The following is a 13035-nucleotide window of genomic DNA, read 5'->3' on the forward strand; positions in this document are numbered from 1 at the left end:
ACACACAAACCAAGTAGAGAATGCGGTGAGTTTACACCAGATCTGATTTGTAAACCTTCCATATACAGACCTCTACTTTTTACATGTTTCAAGCAGAAAGAGCAAATACTACACCCAGTGTTCTCCATAAAACCTTAAAGAAGATCAGGGCTTTTGTACCAAATCAGTGAAGGGGAAGGGATGTGGTTTATGAGGTCAGACAATAACGATGAAGAGGAAGCCAATCAAGTTCCTCTTTTCATTTCTGTAAAACTCCACACTTTTACTTTGATGTCAAATTAAGATTGGGGAATGTACATCTGAACAGGCAGGTTCATACACTGAACAACTTCTTCCCACACAGGACACGTCACGTACATTTACCGTCTGCCATGTTTGACGGCAGTGTGGTTCAGTATCCTGTTTGTAATTTTAACCACTTCAAATAAGATTTTTGTTATCATCGTTAAATAAGTAATGATCATATCTGAAAGCCCAAAACAAATAGATTGCTTTTTGATTTTATTTTACAAAAAGATACTACTTAATGTCACTTTATTCATATTAGAAATAGTGCGATATATATGCATTTTCACAGCACTAAAAGACGTAGAAAAACAATGAGAGTCCAAAGTTATCTGAAATGAGGCACAGGAGGAATGAGAGTGTGTCGTGTGCCCCTTTCTCACCATCCGAAACGAGACACCAGCTTACTCTGGTCATCCAGATCTTTCTGAACCTTCTTCCTCATGTAGAAGATGGGACAATCCCGGCTGCAGAGGAGCGAGGAGGGACAGTGTTAGTGGACATAAAGGACTGCCAGTGTGTGCTCAGCCATTATTCCACAATAAACAAACAGTTAAATATGTGCTTGTGTACTGTTTATGTACCTGGTACAGAGCACATCCTCATGGAGGGAGCCTTGACAACGCTGACACTGAGTCCACAGACGAGAGAAACGTTCCTCCAGTGTGTTCAAGTGAAAGATCTGTAATTTAAACCTAAATGTTAGCAACACATTAGACATTTGTTTTTGAAATATTACCCCCTTAATTCTTCTGGTAACAAATTCTAAACTTGTATTAATGGTTTGTGCTTTACTGGAACAGTCAACATGGAAAAACAGAATCACATTTTAACCAGCACACTGGTCTGTAGCAGCCTGAAAGTAAACAATTATCCAGTTAGACTCTGCACTGTTTAGCTCAATGTACCAAAATAAATTTTATATCATATTCCTTTTAAGGAATTCACTGAGCTCTGAAGAGCGACCAGAGGGCAATATGATGATAAACACTCAGCCACTGCCTGAAAATAAGACATTCAAGCTTTTTCTTCAAGCACATTCAGAGCTAGGACTGTTAGTGAAGAAAACCAAAACATTCAAGTATGAAGTCATTTAGCATCTTGCCTACCTCCTTTTGGTACAGTTCAGACTCCTTCTTCTTACAGAAATCACACACAGCCGCTGCAATGACAGACATTAGATGTTGCACATATTGTATAAAACTCCAACCCAAAGTGTACTACTGGACATTAAAAAATAAAGATGGACTGGTCCTATGCCAAGAAATGAAGAACTACTGTTTATCCAAAAGCAAAACATCCTGTTACATTGAAAGTATCACCTAAATTCATGAAGGGAATATCAAAGAAGAAAAAGAAATCTTAAAATACTGAGCACACATACAGTCTGTCTTGAGCACAGCTTTGCAGCCGATACAGGTGCTCCTCTTCTGGGCAAATGCCATGAGGCCCCCGACCTTCGAGGTCAACACAGTCTTACAGCGTGTGTGGTCACCCTCTGAAACACACCACAAAAATCAAAAAAATTAACATCCAAAAAACTTGAGTAAGAGTACCTCTAGTAAGACGGTGTTTTCTGCATTGATTGGATAAACTGTGCAGCTTTAACATTTTAGTTGTTATAATGTTAAAAATGTTACATTTGAGTCCTGGGATCCCTACAGATGCTGATTTTGATGAATAGTCTATAGATTTCACAATCAGTAATTTATGCTTTAAAATGTCAAGACTAATGTCAAATGCTCAAAAGCTAATGACCATGATGTGCGTGTGTTTGGACTCACTGAGCAGGACGCTTTCTGCCTTGCTCTCTCCCAGGATGGGCTCAAATATTCTCAGCAGGGGCTTGGACAGCTGCTGTTCCAGGTAGTATTGGGTGTCGATGGGAATGGTGTTTTCCAGCACATAGATTGGGTCCTGAAGCAACATGTGGAAGAATCAGGGTTATTGCCAGGATTTAATATTCCCAATAAGGAAAGGAAACAAACGCGCATATTAAAAATCTATCAAAGACAACACTACAGACCTCTGACTTCATGTACGCTGCTGCTCCCTTTGCAGCCTTGATGATGACATATGGAACTCGGTCTCCCAGGTTGGGGGCACTGCCAGCATCTCTTTTCCTCATCCTGTAAAACATCAATATTAATGAACCAGTTCACCCATATCACACAGAATATTTTCCCTTTTAGTGTTATTTGAAATTAAGTGACTCAGTGTCTGGTGTCAGACCTCTCTGCAAGCTCCACGTGTGCCTGTTTGCCAGCGTACTCCTGGGCGGTGCGCGTTAGCTCCTTGGTGATGACCAGCTGGCTGATGTCGATGCGGTTGCACAGAAGGTCTGAGATCACTTCTTTGGCATGAGCCACTGCACCCTGCGGGTCCCTGACAACACATCACATCAGTTGAGTTAGTTATGCACAGTATCAACAGCTCTGGATTAGGTTCAAGCAAGCAATAAAAGAGAAAGTGGGCTGAATGATTGGGTTTAGCTATTTTCTATTGCAATTCTATTGAGTTATATTCAGTATGTCAAAATGGAATTAAAAATTTAATTATGAAAAGACGATATCACAGAGTACCTCTAAAAAGAATGGGCATGTGTACCTGTCTATGAGGATTCTCTGCAGACAGGTGTTGATGAGGTTAGCCACCAGAGGGCAGTTGTCTCTGCGGACAGTCTCAATGCCTTTACAGTCCATCTTCTCATGTGTGTCTGCACTGGAGGAGAAATACAGGCCTGCGTAGCGCTTCTTGTTAATCAGCAGGTATGGGTAATACACCTGTGCAAGTGACAAAAATAAACTCTCATTGATCTATTTCTCCTGTGAACCCTGAGGTCCCCCGTTTCAAGATCTACAGATATTCTCTTGAGAAGACCAAAATATTTTCCACAGGCTTTTAAAGCCTGTGAAAAATACATCCAAGTACATCCAAGTGCAAATATATCTTCATGTGGCTGCAGTGTTCTTTAATACAGAGATTGCATCTGACAGAGAGAGGGATAGTTATATTTCATGTACATTTTTTGACTGGACATTGAACTTTTTGAAGTGAGAGAAATATGTAGGAGATATAACATCAGAAATGTCAAATTCTACGTTGTACTAAACGCCACAACTGAGCAAAGCTTCATACTTTATTTTCCATCATGATAAGGACTTAAATGTAAACATAGCTTTGGAAATAAGACGCAGGGACAAGAGATGTAAGTGCGCAAAAGAGACTTTTCTTCAACTGTATTAACATCTTATTATAACAAATACCTTTGGTACATTCGGAATAGAGTGATTTTCTCTACATAGATTAATCTGAGTGATCTGATATGTTCTCAATTAATCAGTTAATTGCTTGGTAAATGGTATCAAATGTCTATCTAGAGACCAAACTGATACATTCAAATGTTAAATTGGGCTTGAACACATGAATTATAGGCCTCAATTACAAATTCCACAGGGACAAGTGTGTTGATAAATGGATTGGACTGAAATTGTACCTTCTCAAACTCCAGTTTGATGGGCGGAGTGAAATGGGACGACACCCACTCCGCTGCCTCCCTCCCGATATCCATCGCCTCCCTTACTGTTGCAACTCCAAGCTTAACCATTACAGAGTCTGTGTCCCCATAAATTACCTTAACAGATAAAAATAAAATTAAAAAGGAAAACCATAGACAAGTCAGTGTTTACATGACAGTGAGGAACAAATCTGATGTTAGCTGATATGTGATATGTTAAGCAGAAAAAAAGGAACCAAATGAGCTGAGTTTGGTTCAGTATAAGTGGATGGCAGCCTCATGTATTCCTCACCTTGGCATCACCTTGGTAACCATTGGAAATAATGTATTTTGACTCCACCAGCTGTTTGGTTTGCTCGATCATCTGTCTTCCAAAACCTGTGACGCTCTGAATGAGACAAGAAAAGATTTAAGTTTACATAGTTTACATAACTAAATTACCTGTGGTGTTGGAAAAAGCTTTCATTGGCCACAGAGCAAAACCTTCAGGCATGTTACAGGTCATGAGTTTCAATGACTGAGAAAAACATTTGCTACTGGGCAAAACTGATCATGGAGTTGTCTCAACTCTCTGTGAGATTGTTGTTTAATTAACTATGTCAACATTTCACAAAGCAGCAAGAAGCAGTCTGTTGCAGCTATTTTTCTGCACTTGCAGTAGGTCTTTGTGTTTAATTGTTTACATTTCTGCCACCACCTGCTCTGTGGTTTCTATTTCAACACTAATCTTCCTTCTACATCTTTGCTGTTTACAGCTTGTGCTCCGATTTCACATCTGAGTGGAACAGTGGGAAGAGTGACAATAAGTCAAATGGGGATGACTGCATTTAGCAAGAATGACAAACAGTTGTGTGGGGCCAGAATTGGAAAGTTTTGCTTCTTTTGCCAACCAATGTTCAAAGACAACCACGGTGCTCTTTAGCTGAAGATTATTCACACTAATGACAGTATATAAACATGTAAACATAAGGTGCAGTCACCAGTATCAGGTCTGAACATCAATTATTCTAAGGCTGTCTACAGAGTCAGGTGCTCACCTGGGAGATCTCTAGGCAGGGCAGCTTGCCCACCTGAGCCCCCGTGAAGCCATAGACAGAGTTTGCACTGATTTTGAGGGCCAGCTGTCGGCCATCCAGCACCTGCTTCTTGAAAGGGTCAGTTTCCTTCTTCAGCTCTGTTTTGGCCCTGTGGAGAGACAGAGGGACAAGGTGAGAAGGAAGTCACATCTGGCTGATTTATGGGCACACCAACAACATGTTTATCTGCTCTATATATTATCTAAAGGGTCGGCTTTTTTTGGTAAACCCATTTTTGTATTTTTAAAGAATAAATCTGAACGTTGATTATAGAAGGAGGAACCATTCAACACTAATTGTGAATCACAGGATTAAAAAGTTAATAAGCCTTTTGTTGTTGTCATTTATTTGAAAGAATTCGAACCTCTTTCTAGCAGACAGCAGGTTCTCCAGGATCTCAGGTAGAAGTCCTTTCCTCACCGAGCTCTTCACAAACTGATCACCAGTCGGAGTCTTGATGAAGTCCTCAGGTGACAAGCTATAGACACACAACCACTTTAATTATTAGTTTGGATTGTTAATACTAGACAATTGCATTTGAACTGTTTCGTGTTTTTACTTGGCCATTAAGACACAATGAATCCATGAAAAAACAATGAATTAAACTAGTTGCACCATATTGTGTGTCAGGTACAAAAGTCTGTAGGCTGGCTTAACATCTTTGCCTCACCCTAGTTTCTCCACAGAGCCCCTCTGCAGCAGGGTGGTGTAGCACAGATTGTGAGCCATCATGATGGACGGATACAAGGAGGAGAAATCCAGGGTGGCAATAGGGACACTGTAATACCTATGCAGAGAAGAAGGTGGTGATGGAAGAAACATGACAAGCTTGCACCTACAAAGGCAAAAAGTCCAAGAGTGGAGTCAAACATTCACATGACCAAACACCAGACCTACATACCCTTTCTCTGGCTCAATGACAGTGGCGCCAGTGTAGTCTTCTCCTCCTTCTGTCTTAACAACAGGCATGACCAAGTCCTGTTTCATGGCCTAAACGTGTACAGATACACAGATACTTAAGAGTTATCATCTTTAAATCTACATGCATCCAGTGACTTGTGCATCCCATGTGTTTGCCTTTGTTACCTGTCGCAGCAGCTGAGACACGACTTTGATTTGCTGTCCTCTTGACAGCAGGTACGTGAGAGGCACACCTGTCACTCTTGCCATCTCCATGTAGTTAATCACACACATCAGCTTCTGCAGCAGGCGCAGTGGGAGATAGGCGTCTTTCAGGCAGTAGACAGCCAAACGTCTACGAGTCTGTTCGTTTCCATTCTGAGATGGAGGACAACCGGAGAACAACAGATGAGTGACAAAAGCCACATGTTTTTTTCCAAGAAGCTTACATCTTTATTTTTACTTCATTATCGAAAAATTACCCAAATATTTAAATATTTATTAATGAGGGCAGTCGAATCTGCGCAGCTGAAAGACAACCAGCTATTTTCCAGGTGCAACAAGGTTACCTGCAGATCAGTGATGATGGAGTGCTGTACATCTTCTTTCTGTTCTTGCAGGAAGTGGAAACTCACAGCGTTGAGTGTGTATGAGCGCAGTTTATAGTCCCGGAGGAGCACCTGATTAGACAGACACACCAACCAGTTTATGCTCAGTCTGTCTTTTCCTGAAAACAACTGATCTGTGCACCACATATTACCAGTATGGTAACATCACTATTGTTTAAATCATAATTTACAATAGTAAGTGCTGACCTGTAGCAGATCAAACTGAACCCGGCCCTCCATGTTAACGGTCTTGTTCTCTCTGCGGCCCATCTGCTTGCTCTGGAAGTTTAGGTCGCGCAAGACTGACTTGATTCCTCGTACTCGGCCCAAGTAGGGAAACAGGTTCACCTAAATACAAATATCATGTTTTATTGAACAGGAGGGGGGAGCAGAGATGTTTAGATCTTAGGGAGATCTGAAGTATATCTACTACAAACACACTTTATAGAGATAGTTAAGTGACACTCAATGATGCTTAATCTGCCAAGAACATTTTAGGCTTTGTTATTGGATCAAACTAAAGTAAATGAATGTGGCTTCATCTAACCTTTAAAGCAGCAGCTCTGTTGAGCAAGTAAGGAAAGTCAAAGTTTTGAATGTTGTATCCTGTGATGATGTCTGGGTCCACTGTCCTCAAAAACTCCGCCCAGCTCTGTTCGTTAACAGACAGAACAACATGGGAGATGAACAACAAAACCACAAGTGGGAGCAAAGAAAACATGAAAATTTATTTGTTTTGCAGTGCCTTCCTGAAGCCAGCATATTTACCTGCAGCAGCTGTATCTCTTGTGTGAAACACAATATCTGAGAGCCCACAATGCTCGCACAGGACTGGAGGGTGAACACTGTGCGAATGAAGGGCTCTGTCTCACCCTGTCGCTGGACCATAGATGCAATCTGAATCACAGGATCTTTATCTGCCTCTGGGAAGATTCCTGGAAAGAAAAGAGTTAACAAGCACATCAAACTCTGCATTTGCTTTTCCATCAACTATGAATAGATTGAATGCTGTATAATGAGAATCCCAGAGATAAATAAAGAACCCCACCTTTTCTTCCTGCACATTCAATATCAAAGCTCAGGACCCTGAGTGGTGCGATCCTCTGCCAGTCTCCCTCTGCTGGGTGACTTATCAAATCTGTCCATCCCACATCCACCTCATACTGACACAAGGACTCCTGACAGCCAAAAATAGGGGGAGAAAAAACACTGTTGATAAAAGCTGGACAATACAAAAATTCTACGATGGCACTTAAAAGGAAGTGAACCACTGACCCATGTAGTATGACAGTGGGCTTGGGCTGACATTCGATAATATCAAACATTGCAATATTTCTTGCCATATGCAATATTTTTCATAATATCGAAAATCTATACAAGAAAAATATTGTATATCGGGATATTTTTGCTGGGCTGTATGGAGATATTCAATTTTGGATATCCCCCAAGTCTACATGCCAGTTGAGCAGCATAAACAAAAGACAGATTGTGTCATGAGGCTAAGACATAAAGCAGACCTACCTTGCCGGGTACTGAGAATCCGTGCCCCCCATGCTCTTCTCGTCACGTATCCTGTACTTGCCTTTGGGAAGTTCAATCCAGCAGCATCCCACCACATCACTGTCCACCATAAACCTGACAACAAAGAGAGGTTCATGTAGCTGAAAGATACAGTATCATATGTACTTATCAGTCGTTTTGTGAGATAAACATTTATAAGAAATTATTAGGTAAGTTACAACAGGTAGGCTTCCCTGATCACATGTTCAAGACTAGAGGTAGCGAGATATCAATGGTGTCCCTGCATATAAATGTAAGCAGATATATAATAAAGAAAACATAAGAATATGGTTACAAAATTGAGGATCAACAACAGCAAATACCCTGTTTACCCTGACAAATGTAAGAACACCACAATCTGTGCCAACACCATAACGTAATAAAAAATCTTGATAAATAAATTGAGGTACATATTTCTTATACTGTGACTGAAATATATACAGTAAATATTTTTTAGGATACATGTCCATGTTTTTATTTTCCTTGGATATTTTAAATAAACCACAGACATTGTGTGTTAAGTACAATATGTATAGCGCGCACAAACACACCTGATTTCAAAATCTATATTGGCCTCGTACGACTGGTAACTCTGGATGGGGAAAGGTCCAAACTTAAAGCCCTGCTCCAGCAGTCTCTTTGCAGGGGCAATGAGACGAGGCATCGCCATGGTTATCCTCAAGAAATCTATAATGCGTTTCCCATGGTAACCATACATGTCTGTAAGAAAAGAAAAAAGAAGCTCAGATTAGATCACTTTGCATTAGTTTGATCAAAGATCCGTATTTATGAGTGTTTGAGAATTCCTGTACACACTTCTGCCAAGTTAACAACAAATTCACATAAGTATTTAAACATCATTTGTACTCACTCTCTTTGCGGGTGATGTCCACAGCCAACACTGTGATGGAGATGTTGTCCTTATTGGAGCGCATGTCCTTCAGAACAACAGAGTTCAACTCTCTTTTAAAATCACCCAGGGAAGCAGATGTGAACCCTTTTCGAAGGAAGTAGAAAGAGGGAAAATTTTCAGGATTAATAAGAATTAATTACATAAGAAATGGGTTGAACTGAGACAATTATTAAATATTTACTGACAGTGACACAGCACAACTACTACTCACCACTTGGTGCTGGAACATAGAAATAAGGTGCAAAACCATGAATGTGGCAACAAACGCTGTTGCCGCTGTCTGTCACTCCAAACATCCGAATGATCGGGACTTTTCCCTGTAACTGGCCAGGCATGCCAGCCACTGCAGGCCCTGCATAGCACATAAATGGAAACTGACTTTGATACCATTTCTACTCACATACAACAGTGGAACATCAGAGTAGGTGGATATGATCTACACTCTTATTTAGATCAAAGCAACAAATCAAATATGTGTGGAATATTTGTAAAGAAAAAAAACCTATATGAATCCCGAACAGCTCTATATACTATGATTACCATCATTTAATACTGCTAACTACAGATATATCACAGAATTAAGTCTATGTCATCTTGGTTCTGGCTTCAACACAAGTCATCTGTGATAATTACCTAAATAATAGTCAAGGTCAATCTGCTGAAACACCAAAGTATCAGATGATGGGTCCACTGTAGGAGCATGAGGCCGCTGCCAGCGAGGGTTAATGTTTGTTGAGAAGAGGTCACCTGACAGAACAAGGAGGTAAGACAGAAATAGGACCAAAATTAATTATTTATTGTGCCAATGGATACATCTAAGAACTAAGAATTATCAGAAGTTGAACCAACACAATAAGAGTACTTTCCTGGGATGATTAACTAGTTCCAAAGTCATCATTTATTATTAGCACAGTTACATTATTCACAATGCAAAGCTACACACCTATGACTGTGTACTTCTCTGTGCAACACTCACCTACGGGAATAACATCATGTCCCGCCTGTCCCTCCGTCTCCTCCCCCTCCATATCTGCTTCATCAAACATGGACAACTCCTCTTCAAACTGCGATGGACTGTCCTCCCATTCACTTGCTGTTTTACCACGTTTAGCCTGAGATGCACCACCCATAAGAGGGGCACCATTGCGTCTTTTATAATCCATGGCTACAACGAACCTTGTAAACAGAAGACATGTTAGGGAAGATTATTAGAGAGGATATTTTTGAAAGAAGTTGCTTAACTGAGTTAAGCAGGCACTGATGACAGCATAACAATAAACCCTTAATGATAACATATTCAGAATAATGCAGAGCTATTAAAACAAGTTCCGATTGTGCTACATTAAACGCTTGTTACCACCTGCAAAGAAAGTTTATATTTTTGACAGACAGTCTCTGTTTACTTAGAAAGGGGGTGAAGTAACGTAATAACAAAGGAAAAAAAGAGTAGTGTAAGTAAGGTAAACGACGACACAGCGATAATGATACTTTTTTGAACGATAAAGACAAATTTGATACATTGAATCATCGTAGGAAAGATGTAGAAAAAGTCATGTGGTTGGTAAGAAATGGCCCCAGTCAAATGAGAGATGTTCCTCCATTCTGCGCATAATGTAGTCCATAAGGCATGTAACTAGTATGGCTTTTGCCGTCCCACTCTTAACACAAAACTCTTTAAGGTTACAGCATCTCAACTAAGTGCTGTAGTTAGCTACGTTGTGTCCTCTTCCTCCTGAGGTTCTCGGTGCTATTTTCAGTTAAGTGCACTCACGGCTAACGTTGACAACTTATCCGCGTATGAATGGCGTAAATTCAACATTTCTCTGTAAGACGTAGCATGTGTTAACCTCAGTGTTCCAGCGGTAAAAATGTATGTCGAGTTATTTCTTGTTCAAACTAGGGCAGCTGCTTTCTTTTGTAACAGGCTACAGCAACAAGCTAGCATGCGCGAGTGTAAACACACAACAGTCTCGCGCCAAGACTGATCTTAACGAACTGTAGTACCGACCACTCTGTGAAATCTGCCCACGAAACTGTCAGCGGCTGGTGCGTTTCTAACGAAGGTATAATGGCTATCAAAGTTACCTCTTGTCACCAGACCCCAGTTGACAAAAGCTCCCGCCACTCTCCTTTAATTTGTGAACTTTCACCGGCGAAAGCGCGGAAAATTTCCGTTTCGTTACTGGGTACAAAATAAAAGCAATGGACAATGACGACAGACGCAAGGCGGAAACTCGGTTGTAAATAAGGAGGAAGTTGAACGCGGCCAGGCCATACCTACTACGTTAAAAAGACCGTGTGTTCGCGGCAAAATTACGTCAGAATGTATGCAGCAGAGAGGGAGGGAAAACAGCTCCACAAATACACAAACAAATCTTTAAATTTTATTTTCTAAAACTGAAGCTTTTTCTATTTTAATTTAATTTAAGTCATGAAATTATACACACAGCAACCATCCTACAAACAATGAGATAAACAGTTTAACACTGAGAGATAGATAGATAGATAGATAGATAGATAGATAGATAGATAGATAGATAGATAGATAGATAGATAGATAGATAGATAGATAGATAGATAGATAGATAGATAGATAGATAGATAGATAGATAGAAAGAAAGTGCTGTAAATGTGTGAAAAACAGTTGTAATTATATTTCCTCATGACTAGAATATTTTCGTGCCTCTTAATTTTTATTTGATAATCTGACATCATTACCTGATATCAGGTTTTGGATTGTAATAATAATGCAGTAAGTATGGGGAAGGCAACTGTGTTTCATGTTTCACAGATATGACTACAAACTACTTCAAATGGCAATCTTTAGGTTTATGATTAACTCAGTTTGAACTGGAGGTCACACAATATTATCATCATACACAGGGACACACTAATGAAATCAATAACTATTAAAGATATCAGTACTTCAGAGTGTGTGTCTAACTAACTGATTGGTCAGTTAATATATAAATTCATCAATAGATAATGACTACCAACTTTTTTGATAATCAATATATCAATTAGTTCCTTTTTCAAGCAAACATGTTGAAAATGGTGGTCCTAGGTGCCCAAGTGTGACAGTTACTTTTCCTTGCTTCACATTATAGTAAATGAAAATAATTTGATTTTGGTTTTTGGTTGGATTAAAAGACATTTGATAACATGACTTTGGGCTCAAGGGAATTTTTCACTGCGTTGGATGTTTTATTGACCAAAAAATTAATCGATTAATTAAGAAAATAATCAGCAGATAAAGAAAGCCGGTCATGCCAAGCTCAGAGTTTGTAAGATGAACATATCTTGTGATCTGGTGTCATGTTTATTTTCTTTAAACTCAAATTTGTAAAATATCCCAGGAACTCAGACATAGAAATGCCTTAGACATGAAAACACAGGTATGCTGATTCCTAGATGTCACTGATGATAATCTGATCTTTTCATATAAATCAGTGCAGTCATCACTGTGCTATGCACTGTACTTATCTATGACAGTTGGTGGGGCCTTCTGTCACCCCCTCCAGAGACACAAACACAGTGAGGTCAGAGGTCATGTCCTGCCACATCCAACAATTTTGGCAGGAGGATAGTACCATTCTCAGAGACACTTCAGCAGGGAAGATTTGTCCTGGAATCAGCGGTCTGATATACCAATACTGTGACCGCAGAGCCACTCACTTATTTTCAGCAGCTTTACCAACATAGTCCCTGGCCAATGTGGTCAGGGCTCTCAAGGGTGGATGGTGGTGGAGTTAGAAAATAACTATAAGGTTACTATAGGATAGATGACAGAGATATGTGGAGGGGTTGGGTGTCTTAATGTCACCGGTCATGTTGTTTTCTCCAAACTATGTTCTACATGACCCTTAGGAGACATTATAAATAACTCTCTTGCACTTCTCCCTGCTAACAGAAAAAAAAGAAAAAGGTGCCAATGACTCCCCTCTTTTGAATGGATGAAATGCTAATTCACCAACCACTGTAGCGCCCTTTAACTTCTGCCCAGCCAATAGCGTCTCTCAGCTGAGGAAAACACCCAGTTCCCGTCACGTTGTGTGCAGAGGTGGAGACAAAGAGGAGACTGAGGCCAATGAGAGTGAGGCTCATGCATAATGTGACAGCAGCGACCCGCATTCACCAACCCCACCTTCTTCCTGAATCGCAGGCCGTGGACGTCCC

The 13035-nt window shown here is 40.2% G+C and overlaps 1 protein-coding gene across 1 annotated transcript; it reads right to left on the reverse strand.

Annotated features, from left to right (window-relative positions):
* Positions 1-482: 482 nt before the first annotated feature.
* On the reverse strand, positions 483-11046 carry pold1 (polymerase (DNA directed), delta 1, catalytic subunit). The gene is given in 27 exon segments (XM_056401334.1): positions 483-752; positions 870-967; positions 1395-1447; positions 1670-1783; positions 2070-2202; positions 2312-2414; positions 2518-2670; positions 2893-3068; positions 3782-3919; positions 4095-4190; positions 4840-4987; positions 5243-5356; positions 5549-5665; positions 5780-5868; positions 5965-6156; positions 6348-6458; positions 6594-6734; positions 6934-7038; positions 7155-7321; positions 7435-7561; positions 7904-8021; positions 8498-8666; positions 8818-8943; positions 9071-9211; positions 9493-9606; positions 9836-10035; positions 10945-11046. Coding segments are annotated over 26 exon segments (3318 nt in total). The 5' UTR covers positions 10023-10035; positions 10945-11046; the 3' UTR covers positions 483-664.
* Between the last annotated feature and the right edge of the window lie 1989 nt (positions 11047-13035).

This window comes from Seriola aureovittata, chromosome 17 (assembly GCF_021018895.1).
Source record: "Seriola aureovittata isolate HTS-2021-v1 ecotype China chromosome 17, ASM2101889v1, whole genome shotgun sequence".
Taxonomy (NCBI): domain Eukaryota; kingdom Metazoa; phylum Chordata; class Actinopteri; order Carangiformes; family Carangidae; genus Seriola; species Seriola aureovittata.